General features: G+C 46.1%; 2 protein-coding genes across 2 annotated transcripts in view; both read right to left on the reverse strand.

Moving 5' to 3' along the window:
- Positions 1-488: 488 nt before the first annotated feature.
- The window catches only part of vps35l (VPS35 endosomal protein sorting factor like), a gene marked incomplete at its 3' end in the record, with an annotated part of 249,115 nt that continues 235,867 nt past the window's right edge, over positions 489-13,736 (reverse strand). Inside the window, exon 26 of the mRNA XM_079491895.1 lies at positions 489-520. Within this exon, the coding sequence (XP_079348021.1) occupies positions 489-520 (32 nt within the window). The remainder of the gene's footprint in view (positions 521-13,736) is intronic.
- Positions 3,456-5,102, reverse strand: LOC306915824 (E3 ubiquitin-protein ligase TRIM39-like; the record flags this gene model as incomplete). Its single annotated transcript, XM_079493463.1, has 1 exon — positions 3,456-5,102. The coding sequence occupies one exon, from the start codon at positions 5,100-5,102 to the stop codon at positions 3,456-3,458; it is 1,647 nt and encodes a 548-aa protein (XP_079349589.1).

Genomic DNA, 13,736 nt, shown 5'->3' on the forward strand with positions numbered 1-13,736 from the left:
CTTTTTTAGGATGTGGGTTTACAAGCTATGAATGTTTATGTAAAGCCAGATGTGATATGGTGACTGTGCAGGGGTTTATTCTAAGCTTTCTGAAAAAAACACTTTTTAGCAAAGCGGCAAAATAAAGCAGGATGCAAAGCTATAATTAAGCAACCCAATGAAAAGAGAATACTAAACGCACTACAAAGTCCAATGTGGGGTACGTTTGTTTTTGTTCACCTACTAGGAGACAGACGGATTGAGTGTGTTTGTATCGCCAAACTCATTTTTTTCCCCAACAGCGCAAGCTTTTTTGTGCAGCTCGTAGAGAGATATAGGCTGTTTTTGTGCGACACTGTTGCACTATACAACATATAAAATGGATCTTAACTGGTTAAGATGGTTGGTCTTTCTTTCTTACCGTGTGTGATTGTTTGTGAATCATGTTTTGCACACGTACAGGTTTATTCTGTTTGTGAATCATGTTTGGCACACGTACAGGTTTATTCTTACCATGTGGGGGGGGGGGGGGCTGCACACGTACAGGTTTATTCTTACCACCAGGGGGGGCTGTTTGCAGTGCATCGATTCCTGAGACACAATAAACATAAAGTTGAAACGTAAAGCTTTGCTGTACGAGTCTCATCTTTTCTAGCAACAAAGACAGCAAAAAATATGAAAAAATAAAAAATACAATATTTGTATTATCCAGTGGTGTAAGTATACGCATAGGAGGCCTTAGCTGCCTATGTTTCACCAGTTTCAATTGAAACAGGCCTCCACCCCCAGGGGGGCCTCCAAGCTTCAACTGAACGTCAGGCGTCAGTCAGTCAACCCCCGCCACTCTTGGCCCTCTCTCTCTCTATCTCGCTCACTCACTGCCTTGCTCTCTCCCACAATGTTAAGTTACACCTATTTTATGTTAATAACCTGGTAAAATGTGCAGCATTGGGAGGTAAAGGGGAGACACTTTAATTTGTGAAGGGACGACAGGATGAGGAGAGGTGGTGTTGTTGCGAGTAATGGCTTGCATGGAGTCCATAGTAGATGAAATGGTGGTAAGCTTAGTGTCCACAGACTTTTGCAGAGCGGCTATCGCTTTCATCAAATCAGCCGTAGATGGATTGTTAGCTGCGCCGCTCTCGGTGTTAGGCCTAGTTAGCACCTCCATTAGTATGTGGACGTTGACAACAGCGTCGGTTGAAACCTCTTCCACGTTGGTGTTCTCTCTTGTTCTGTTTCGAAGGTGATATTGACTCTTCGAGTGCTTTCTGTCCGTCATTTAAGGCGAGTGTTGAGCAGAAAAAAGTCACGTTATTAACTTTTAATTTAGTAAATGTCTAGTATTGGAGCGGAGCTTCTCGGAAACACAGCTCACCCCATAGCTCGCTGACCACGCCCCACGTCGAGAGTAATGGCTGTGTGTGATATTGAACAGTCAAACTATTTAAGTATCAATACGGCTGTATCAACAAAATAATGATGTCATAGGTATATGGGGGCCTCATATTTGGTCTTGAAACGTGCCTCCAGATTCCTAAGGCCGCCCCTGAGTATACGTAGATATACGAAAGTACTGTATACTTATGTACACTTTTGAGGTATTTGTACTTTACTTGAGTATTTCCAATTTCCAATACTTCTACTTCTACTCTACTCCACTACATTTATTTGAAAACTTTAGTTATTGTTACTTTGGAGATTTTAAGCTCACTTGCTTTTAGTACTTTTTGATACATTTTGATGCCTATTATTTCGTACTTTTACTTGAGTAAATTTTTGAATACCGGCGTTTTATTGCACCACGTCGCCCGCACGCCGTCGCCACTTGCCCGCCGCGAGGAGCAGAGTTTATACCATAATAATTATGAGATGGACAGAAGTATGGAAAGAGTTTCTCAGTGAAGCTGCAGCCAGTGAAAGAGTGGATATGAACTCTGGTCTCTGCATCATAAAAGGAGACCAGACCCTCCTCACAATCCACAAACACTCCCAACTTTCTGGAGCTCCTCTCTTACAGGGAGGCGGACATAAACTGGGTGGGCAAAAGCCAAGTACTTATTTCCCTTCCACAACCCTATAGTCCAGTAACCATCGTTGGGATTCAGGGAGACTGATCTCGTCCTGTTGATGGACTCCCCGGCCACTCAGTCTTCTCCTGTAACCTGAACCTCATAATAAAACCTTCCTGAGGAGAAGCTTTGTTTCCCTAAAACACAGACAGTTTTAGATAATCTCTCTGCGTTGTCAGGGATGTTCTTCTTTACGTTTCCCTCGTACACTTGTTTTCCATCCTCAGACAGGAAGAGGCTGGGATACTGAGTTACAGGATCCAGAGTTACATTCACCTCATACTCCTCAGCTCAGCATCACACAGCTGGAGGAGGTGGAGGTGGTCTTCAGTGTGTGAGAGCTGTTTCAGCTCAGAGCTTCTCTTCACTAATGTGACTTCCTGTTGTAGATGCCTGTTTCTCTGTTGTTTTCTGCTTCTCTTCAATCACACCAGTGAGCTCAGCCTGGCTTCTCTCAATACAGCTGATCAGATCAGTGAAGACCTGCACACTTACGGCTATGACTACGTCTGCATCTTTCGGCTATTTTCAAAAGATTTTGTACACATTTTGAACTTGTGAAATGGGACATTCTGCAATATGAGTACTTTTGCTTTTAGTACTTTTTGATACACTTTGATGCCGATACTTTCATACTTTTACTTGAGAACATTTTTGAACACCGTACTTCTACTTGTACCGGATTACATCTACATTGCAGTACTGATACTTTTACTCAAGTACAAGTAGGAAGAATTAATGCTAATTTATTCCTAAATAAACATTTACAGTAGTTCTAAATTCATGATGGAAAATGAAATATGAACTGACAACGTCAATAACAGCAATATGAAAATCTCCTTTGTGTTTATGTTAAAACTGACACACCTGTCAATAATTGTTGCAGTTTATTTGTATATACTATACTGTACATAAACACAGTGATATATATTTACCTATTAGATTTGATTCATACATGTTTAAACATTTATACAAACTGGCAGCAGAAATATGGTGATTTCCATCAGATGTTGTCATTCAGGATGTCATGACACGTAATAACACTCAAAATGGTTACGTATAAAACTCCCTTATACCTTTATGTCAAATTATCTACAACATTGTTTCCCAAACAGTGGCTCGGGACCCAACTGTGGGTCGCGGGCCGAAGGGTCTACGTTTTATTTGTTTATACTATTTTGTATTTCTAAAGATTTTCCAAAAATAAAATGAGAAAAGTTTTACATAGGCATACATTAAAAATTACAATAACAATTTCATCAAAAATAATTTCATGGATAACATTAAAACAATTCCATAAATTCCACAAAAGTAACCTTTAAGCATAAGTGAAAATAGCTGATCTACAAGCTCAATTATATTAAACTGGTCCCCCCCCCCCCACCCCCCACTGAGAAGCACTTATCAGTGTGATTGATTGACAGGAGAGATGATCAGAGGAGCAGAGTTTCTACCACCATGATTAAACCATGGACTGAAGAATGGAAAGAGTTTATCAGTGAAGGAGCAGCCAGTGAAAGAGTAGAGGTGAACTCCGATCTCCGCATCATAAAAGGAGACCAGACCCTCCTCATAATCCACAAACACTCCCACTGTCTGGAGCTCCTCTCTTACAGGGAGGAGGACAGCAGGGTCAGCACGAGCCAGGTACTCATTTCCATTCCACAACCCTATAGTCCAGTAACCATTGTTGGGGGTCAGTGTGATTGATCCCTTCCTGTTGATGGACTCTCTGACCACTCCTAAACTCCAGTCAGTCTTCCCTCCAACCTGAACCTCATAGTATGACCTTCCTGAGGAGAAGCTTTGTTTTCCTAAGACACATACACCTCTAGAGAATCTCTCTGTGTTGTTGGGGAGATTCTTCCTTACTTTTCCATGACTCACTTGTTTTCCATCGTCAGACAGGATGAGCCAGTGGTTTGCAGTATCAGGGTCCAGAGTTACATCCACCTCATATTGCTTGAATCTCCTCAGCTCCGCATCACACAGCTGCTGCTTCATCTGTTGACCGAGTGTCTTCTCCAGGTGAGACACAGCTGTCCTCAATGTCCCCACATGTGAAGACTGATGGACATTGACCTTTGTCCAGTCCTTGGTGGGTCTCCACCCTTTGTTGATGGATTTGAAGTTCTGAATGAGGTGGAGGTGGTCTTCAGTGTGTGTTAGCTGTTTCAGCTCAAAGCTTCTCTTCACTAACTTAGTGACTTCCTGTTGCAGATGTTTGATGAAGCCTTCAGCCTGTTTCTCTGTTGTTTTCTGCTTCACTTCAATCACATCAATGAGCTCAGCCTGGCTTCTCTCAATACAGCTGATCAGATCAGTGAAGACCTGCACACTTACGGCTATGACTGCGTCTGCATCTTTCCTGCTGAGCTCTACTGAGTCTTTGACCTCCTGAATCTTCTCTTGTCTCTCCTGGATCATCTGCTGAACTTCAGCTTCTGTCTTTCTCAGCTCAGCCTTCCTTTCTTCACATTCTTGTTCCAGAGATACGATGCGATGGGACTTATGGTTTGACTCAGTGCAGGACTGACAAACACACACGCGGTCAGTCTTACAGAACATAATGAGAGGTCTGTCATGTTTCTGACACAGAAAGTCTTCCAGGTTCTTCGCGGGGTCGATAAGTTTGTGTCTTTTTAACCCTGCGTGTGTCTGGTGAGGCTCCAGGTGAGTCTCACAGTAGGAGATCAGACACACCAGGCAGGACTTCAGGGCTTTGAGTTTGGTGTCGGTACAGACGTCACAGGAGACTTCATCTGGTTTAGCAGCCTCTCGGTTGGCGCTGCGACTTATTTTCAGCTGCAGTGACTTCCTAAACTGGTCGGCCATCTCAGAGATGAAAGTATTGATAAAGACTTCTGGTCTTCTGTGGAAGGTTTTGTTACAAAGTGGACACTTGCACACAGCATTTGTGTCCCAGTGTTGTGTGATGCAGGCTTTGCAGTAGTTGTGTCCACATGGAGTGCTGACCGGATCAGTGAACACATGCAGACAGATAGAACACAGGAACTGCTCTTCAGACAGGAGACTGCTGGCGGACGCCATTTTCTACACACTGAGGATAAAAGTGAAAGTATATGAGCAGTAGTTCTCAGGACGTTTTTATGCACAGACAAGTCAGGCAAATTCCTATGTTCCGTCAATGTGATTATTTTTTCCACAAATACTGAAAGACAAAGTACTGAGAAAACAATCACACCCCTGTGAAGTGAGGGTCGCTCTTATCATCGTACATCATCCATTCATTGTCAATAGCATTTAATGTTTGTGTTAGGACAAGAATCTACACTAATACTGGTTAAATTAAATTTAAAAAAAAGATTTTCGGGCAGTATCTCAATGCCAATATTAGCTTACTGCTCACTGTTTATGCTGAACATGCTGTACCTTGAGATGACTGTACGTGCACACCTGTGTCACATGCACACCTGTGTCACATGCACACCTGTGTCACATGCACTCCTGTGTCACGTGCACACCTGTGTCACATGCACACCTGTGTGTCACATGCACACCTGTCACATGCACACCTGTGTCACATGCACACCTGTGTCACATGCACACCTGTGTACACATGCACACCTGTGTCACATGCATACCTGTGTACACATGCACACCTGTGTCACATGCACACCTGTGTCACATGATTGCAATGACATCATTTGTAATGAGTTCACTAATTGTCTCCACCAGGCCGAAGGCATGGGGAGAGAGTATGTTTTGCACTCCGTCCGTGCACGTGTGTCCGTGTGTGTGTCCGTCCGTCCTTCCGTCCGTCTGTTACCAGCTAATCTCCGGCACCGTTAACCCGGTCGATGCCAAACTTTGCACACACACTCCCTGGATGCCAACGATGAACCTCTGCCCCACATTTTCCAGAACGGCCTGTTATAGCGCCACCATGAGGCAGCTTTTCACATGTTTTACCTAAAACTGCACCGATCTGCGTGAAACGTTGCATGCACACTCCCTAGAGGCCAAGGACAAACCTTTGACCTGCATTTTCTGCATCTGCCTTTTATAGCGCCACCAGGAGGCCGACTTTTGTAAAACACATTTTTTGATATTACTCCTCCAGATTCTGTCCAAAAATCTCACAAATCGTTACACAGTATCTCTATGGTCATGTGCGCAAGTCGGATCTGTCCGATATTTCATATTCCATCCTAATTGGCTATAATTGGCTTTCACAGTTTGCAAGATTGCCCCGTTTTGAACAAAAGCCTCAAATCATGAACGCAGCGTGCAATTTACGTGAAATCTTTCACACATTTTCTTACTAGGCTGAGGAATATATCCCACCCTTTTCACATTGGCCTGTTATAGCGCCACCAACAGGTTGATTTTTGCAAAACACATTTTTGGAACAAAATGCCTCAAATCATCCATCAAAGGCGTATGAAGAAATGGCCACATTGGCCTATTATAGCACCACCAGGTGGCCACAACCTGACCTGCCCTGGTGGAGACATGTGACCCGAGGGGCACTTTTTCTAGTCTGTATCTATACTGCTGTAAACTGCTGTAAACTGCTGTAAACTGCTGTAAACTGCAGTTTAATGATCCAGTGTGCACACACACGCTATAGTGTGCATGAGCGCTAAGCGTACACAGTGGTGGAAAGTAACTAAGTACTTTTACTTAAGTACTGTACTTAAGTACACTTTTGAGGAATTTGTACTTTAATTGAGTATTTCCAATTTCCAATACTTTCACTTCTACTCCACTACATCTCAGAGCCAAAATGTGTACTTTTACTTCACTACAATTATTTGAAAACTTTAGTTACTTTGGAGATTATTTGAAAATAGCCGATCTACAAGCTCACAATGCGTCGCAACGCGACGCATTGTGAGCTTGTAGATCGGCTATTTTCAATAGATTTTATACACATTTTGAACTTGTGAAATGGCACATTCTGCACAATGAGTACTTTTACTTTTAGTACTTTAAGTACATTTTGATGCCGATACTTTTGTACTTTTACTCAAGTACATTTTCAATTCCGTACTTTTACTTGTAACTAAGTAGTTCTAAATTGCAGTATTGGTACTTTTACTTAAGTAAAACAATTGAGTACTTTTTCCACCACTGCGTGCACACAATGCCCCCCACTCAGCTCAGGTGTGTGTGTGTGTGTGTGTGTGTGTGTGTGTGTGTGTGTGTGTGTGTGTGTGTGTGTGTGTGTGTGTGTGTGTGTGTGTGTGTGTGTGTGTGTGTGTGTGTGTGTGTGTCGCCTCCGTACACGGACAAATGTGTCCATGGCAAAATGTTTGATTTTGTTTTACACACCATTATAATGTTCTTATTTTATAAACACATGAATAGATATAGCACTGACCATTAAGATGGGACTGAGGAAGTTCAAGGACTATAAAAACAGATGAAAGCACGTCTGATACAGTTCAATTATACCTCGTATTATTGTCTTTTTAGTGAAAAATAAATCATTATATTTTACTCACCGTCTTTAATGGTCAGTCAAGTCCTGTTGAATGTCTTGAAGAGAGCGAGAGAGAGAGCGAGAGAGAGAGAGAGCGAGCGAGAGAGAGAGAGAGAGAGAGAGAGAGAGAGAGAGAGAGAGAGAGAGGGAGAGAGAGAGAGAGAGAGAGAGAGAGAGAGAGAGAGAGAGAGAGAGAGAGAGAGAGAGAGAGAGAGAGCGAGAGAGAGAGAGAGTGCCAAAGTCCTAAACTTTATCAGTATGTGGTTGCCAGCGACCAGGAATGATGGTCCAAAGTCCAAACAAAGAGCACTTCTCTAAAACACACTGATAGGACATGACAGGCACACTAGTGTTTATAACACAAAACGAATTAATGACGCTCACACCTACCCTAGTGTTTTACATGAAATAACTATGTGAGAAAATGATGATGATGGACCCCAAATCTTACCCAATATTTCCCTATGATCGACACAGAACCAACAGAATCACATCAGCCACATTGGGACAAATCATGATGTTACCAACTATACTAATGAAGGCTCTGTTCCATTCTGGTCAAACAAAGTCAGTGTTAATGACGCTAATGAAGGCTCTGTTCCATTCTGGTCAAACAGAGTCAGTGTTAATGACACTAATGAAGGCTCTGTTCCATTCTGGTCAAACAGAGTCAGTGTTAATGACACTAATGAAGGCTCTGTTCCATTCTGGTCAAGTAGAGTCAGTGGTAATGCTGCTAACGAAGGCTAGTCAAACAGTCAGGCCTCATACACACATTTCAAACGAACATTCTGTGTTCTGTCTGTGTTTCATGGCCGCCTCAATGCTTTTCCAATGGAAGTCACGTGGTTTGACCAAACACTTGTGTTTGATGGGGGGAGGGGGTCAATCAATTAAACACAAGTGTTTGGTCAAACCATGTGACTTCCATTGGAAAAGCATTGAAGCGGCCATGAAACACAGACGGAACACAAAATGTTTGTTTGAAATGTGTGTATGAGGCCTAAGGATGCTGCTATACTGTGCATGTTGGCTCACCGGAAACACTCTGCTACACCAGTGGGTCTGAAAGTGTGGTCCCGGGACCCTCATGGTTCCACCCTTAACTGGTGTGTAACTCTGAGAGGGTACAAATAGTTCCATCTGGCTGGCATTCTGGAGTGGACACGTCAAAAGGAGAGAGAGGTACTGACGGAGGTGTCCAGGTGTCTGTCATTCTGGAGTGGACACGTCAAAAGGAGAGAGAGGTACTGACGGAGGTGTCCAGGTGTCTGTCATTCTGGAGTGGACACGTAAAAGGAGAGAGAGGTACTGACGGAGTCACGGAGGTGTCCAGGTGTCTGTCATTCTGGAGTGGACACGTCAAAAGGAGAGAGAGGTACTGCCGGATGGTGTCCAGGTGTCTGTCATTCTGGAGTGGACACGTCAAAAGGAGAGAGAGGTACTGCCGGATGGTGTCCAGGTGTCTGTCATTCTGGAGTGGACACGTAAAAGTAGAGAGAGGTACTGACGGAGGTGTCCAGGTGTCTGTCATTCTGGAGTGGACACGTCAAAAGGAGAGAGAGGTACTGACGGAGGTGTCCAGGTGTCTGTCATTCTGGAGTGGACACGTAAAAGGAGAGAGAGGTACTGACGGAGGGTGTCCAGGTGTCTGTCATTCTGGAGTGGACACGTCAAAAGGAGAGAGAGGTACTGACGGAGTCACGGAGGTGTCCAGGTGTCTGTCATTCTGGAGTGGACACGTCAAAGGAGAGAGAGGTACTGACGGAGGGTGTCCAGGTGTCTGTCATTCTGGAGTGGACACGTCAAAAGGAGAGAGAGGTACTGACGGAGGGTGTCCAGGTGTCTGTCATTCTGGAGTGGACACGTCAAAAGGAGAGAGAGGTACTGACGGAGGGTGTCCAGGTGTCTTTATTAACAGTGATATTGGAGATGATTGGATGACTGTACACTGCGTACTTTTTCCACCACTGGTATAATCCAAACACAGCTGGAAAATCATTGTTGACGACCCCGCCCACCCCATGCAGGCACAACGAAGCGAAAACATTACAATACCACTTTACACGACACAATGCAGGAAGGGGATTTGTCTGAACAAAGCCATGCTAACCATGGCTGCTAGTATGTTTATGTAACACCAAACACATTTCTTGGCACATAAATAAATCATCTAGAACAAATCCTCACCAGATTTACTCAAGATGGCAAATTAAACTGAATCCACACACTACAGCCTGCCTGGCCTTGCAGGGAGAATCACTACAGCCTGCATGGGCCTGCAGGGAGAATCACTACAGCCTGCATGGGCCTGCAGGGAGAATCACTACAGCCTGCATGGGCCTGCAGGGAGAATCACTACAGCCTGCATGGGCCTGCAGGGAGAATCACTACAGCCTGCATGGGCCTGCAGGGAGAATCACTACAGCCTGCATGGGCCTGCAGGGAGAATCACTACAGCCTGCATGGGCCTGCAGGGAGAATTACTACAGCCTGCATGGGCCTGCAGGGAGAATTACTACAGCCTGCATGGGCCTGCAGGGAGAATCACTACAGCCTGCATGGGCCTGCAGGGAGAACCACTACAGCCTGCATGGGCCTGCAGGGAGAATCACTACAGCCTGCATGGGCCTGCAGGGAGAACCACTACAGCCTGCATGGGCCTGCAGGGAGAATCACTACAGCCTGCATGGGCCTGCAGGGAGAATCACTACAGCCTGCATGGGCCTGCAGGGAGAATCACTACAGCCTGCATGGGCCTGCAGGGAGAATCACTTCCAGGCATTGTTGTGCAGTTCACAGCCCTGTTGTTGATCACCGTTGCCAACTAAGCACGATTGGTGCCCGTCGACCGACGACCTATTTGGGGGAGACTGGGTTGGATGACCGTACAGTGGTTGAGACTTTTTACTTCTGAATTCACACACGTGTCTCTGTAAAGAACAATACGAAGAAAAATTCAAAAGTGAGTGAGAGCCCACTTTACTTTAAAAATGTGATAACTTAAGCTCTGCAAATGGGGAAAATACTGTATATCAGTGGTTCCCAAAGTGGGGTCCGGGGACCCCCAGGGGTCCTTGAGAGAGTTCCAGGTGGTCCCCTGCAGCTAAATGATAGTTTGGAACCAAATGGACCCTTATGGGTCTGTCTGTAACTCAGTTAACTTAGCATTGATTTTACAATATAAATTGGGGGTCCCAGAGATAGAAATGCCATTAAATGGTGCTCCGTAGTGCGTAACCGTCTGGGCACCCGACTGGTAATCCAGTCGCAGCGTGCCGCGGGTTCGACTCCCGAGCCCGACACGGCCTTTACTGCATGTCTTTCCCCATCTCTCTCCCGTTTCCTGTCAGCCTACTGTCTGTCCCTTCAAAAACCAATAAAAGGCGTAAGCCGCAAAAAAATATCTTTAAAAAAAAAAAAAATGGTGCTCCGTAGACTAATGTGTGTTGAACAGTATACAGGGGGTAACCTTCTCTTATCGGGGTCCCTGGCATATCTTTTCAAATGGGGGTCCGTGGACTAATTAGTGTCAATTTGGGGGTCCTTGACATGAAAAGGTTTGGGAACCCTTGCTGTATATCATATGACACAATGAGACAATATCTACCAACTAAAACATTCAAGAAACTCTCTCAAAGCAACAGAATAATTAATAATAATGCCAGTCTTGAGGTGACACGCTTATGTAGATTAAGTTTATACGACACAAGACTATCCTAAATGCAGAGTCTAGAGGATGCTGTCAAAGTGAAGTCAAAGTCGTACGATTAGTCACAGACATTACCGCAGTGAAATTTGTTCTCTGCATTTGACCCAATCTCTTGGAGCGGTGAGCCGCAGCTTGCACCACGCTCGGGAATCATTAGTTGATTTGACCCCCAATCCAACCCTTTGATGCTGAGTGCCAAGCAGGGAGGCATTGGGTCCCATTTGGTATGACCCGACCTCCCAGTTTCAGGGCGGACACTCTAACCACAAGGCCACTGTCTGGTCTGTCTGTATACGCCAATGACATGACAGGGAATTACTCAAGGTTATACTGTAGGTACAGTGCTGTTATGGCTACGCTTATGCCTGTGCTGGTATTTTAGTTTCGAAGTTTCCTGTTTCGAAGTTACAATGAACCATTTCTAAACAGTATTCCGTTTCAATACTGTTTATCAAATTGGCCGAAAAATATTTGTGATTATTACATACATTGATTATAGTTACGTTTAGGCACGTTTGGCCATGGTGTGATTAAATTAATAAACTGTATAGTGCTGTTGGTTACGTTTTATAGGCATGTGTGTAAGGTTAATCCATGAGTCTCATGTCCTACCCGGGGATTCAAAACAGAGTCTCATGTGACGCCAAATTACCGCCGCTCTACCAAGAGGAAATCCCTGCTTGGGGCAGGTGGAGGTGAGGTTCCTGAGACCACCTCCAGCCACCGCACATGAACAAGTTATATAGTTCTGGTTCTCAAACTTTTTCATGTCAAGGACCCCCAAATTGATATGAATTAGGCAGCGGACCCCCAATCTGAAAATGTTTTGTGTAAGGCAACATTTTTCAAAAAATAGCAGAACCTGGCAGCGTGTCTTGCATGGCACGGAGTGACGTGCTGTCTGTGACCTTGTAGACTAACTAGATCTGCTGTCTTTGATCAGCCAACGTAACCACCGTCTGACTTCATAGTTCATACGAACCAGAGGGTGCCTGCTGTGCATCTTGAGGTCGCTGGCAAGACAGCAGAGGAGGGCGATGCATGATGATCGGACAGCAGAGGAGGGCGATGCATGATGATCGGACAGCAGAGGAGGGCGATGCATGAGGCATGATGATTGGACAGCAGAGGAGGGCGATGCATGATGATCGGACAGCAGAGGAGGGCGATGCATGAGGCATGATGATCGGACAGCAGAGGAGGGCGATGCATGATGCATGATGATCGGACAGCAGAGGGGGGCGATGCATGATGATCGGACAGCAGAGGGGGGCGATGCATGATGAACGGACAGCAGAGGAGGGCGATGCATGAGGCATGATGATCGGACAGCAGAGGAGGGCAATGCATGATGCATGATGATCGGACAGCAGAGGGGGGCGATGCATGAGGCATGATGATCGGACAGCAGAGGAGGGCGATGCATGAGGCATGATGATCGGACAGCAGAGGGGGGCGATGCATGAGGCATGATGATCGGACAGCAGAGGGGGGCGATGCATGATGAATGATGATTGGACAGCAGAGGAGGGCGATGCATGATGAATGATGATTGGACAGCAGAGGAGGGCGATGCATGATGATCGGACAGCAGAGGGGGGCGATGCATGAGGCATGATGATCGGACAGCAGAGGGGGGCGATGCATGATGATCGGACAGCAGAGGGGGGCGATGCATGATGATCGGACAGCAGAGGGGGGCGATGCATGATGCATGATGATCGGACAGCAGAGGGGGGCGATGCATGATGATCGGACAGCAGAGGGGGGCGATGCATGATGATCGGACAGCAGAGGGGGGCGATGCATGATGCATGATGATCGGACAGCAGAGGGGGGCGATGCATGATGATCGGACAGCAGAGGGGGGCGATGCATGATGCATGGTGATCGGACAGCCGAGGGGGGCGATGCATGATGATCGGACAGCAGAGGGGGGCGATGCATGAGGCATGATGATCGGACAGCAGAGGGGGGCGATGCATGATGATCGGACAGCAGAGGGGGGCGATGCATGATGCATGATGATCGGACAGCAGAGGGGGGCGATGCATGATGATCGGACAGCAGAGGGGGGCGATGCATGATGATCGGACAGCAGAGGGGGGCGATGCATGATGCATGGTGATCGGACAGCCGAGGGGGGCGATGCATGATGATCGGACAGCAGAGGGGGGCGATGCATGAGGCATGATGATCGGACAGCAGAGGGGGGCGATGCATGAGGCATGATGATCGGACAGCAGAGGAGGGCGATGCATGAGGCATGATGATCGGACAGCAGAGGAGGGCGATGCATGAGGCATGATGATCGGACAGCAGAGGAGGGTGATGCATGAGGCATGATGATCGGACAGCAGAGGAGGGCGATGCATGATGAACGGACAGCAGAGGAGGGCGATGCATGAGGCATGATGAACGGACAGCAGAGGAGGGCGATGCATGAGGCATGATGATCGGACAGCAGAGGGGGGCGATGCATGAGGCATGATGAACGAGCATAATGTCAAAGCAGCTGCTAACC

The sequence above is a fragment of the Electrona antarctica genome (genome assembly GCF_951216825.1).
Source record: "Electrona antarctica genome assembly, chromosome: 22".
Lineage (NCBI taxonomy): Eukaryota > Metazoa > Chordata > Actinopteri > Myctophiformes > Myctophidae > Electrona > Electrona antarctica.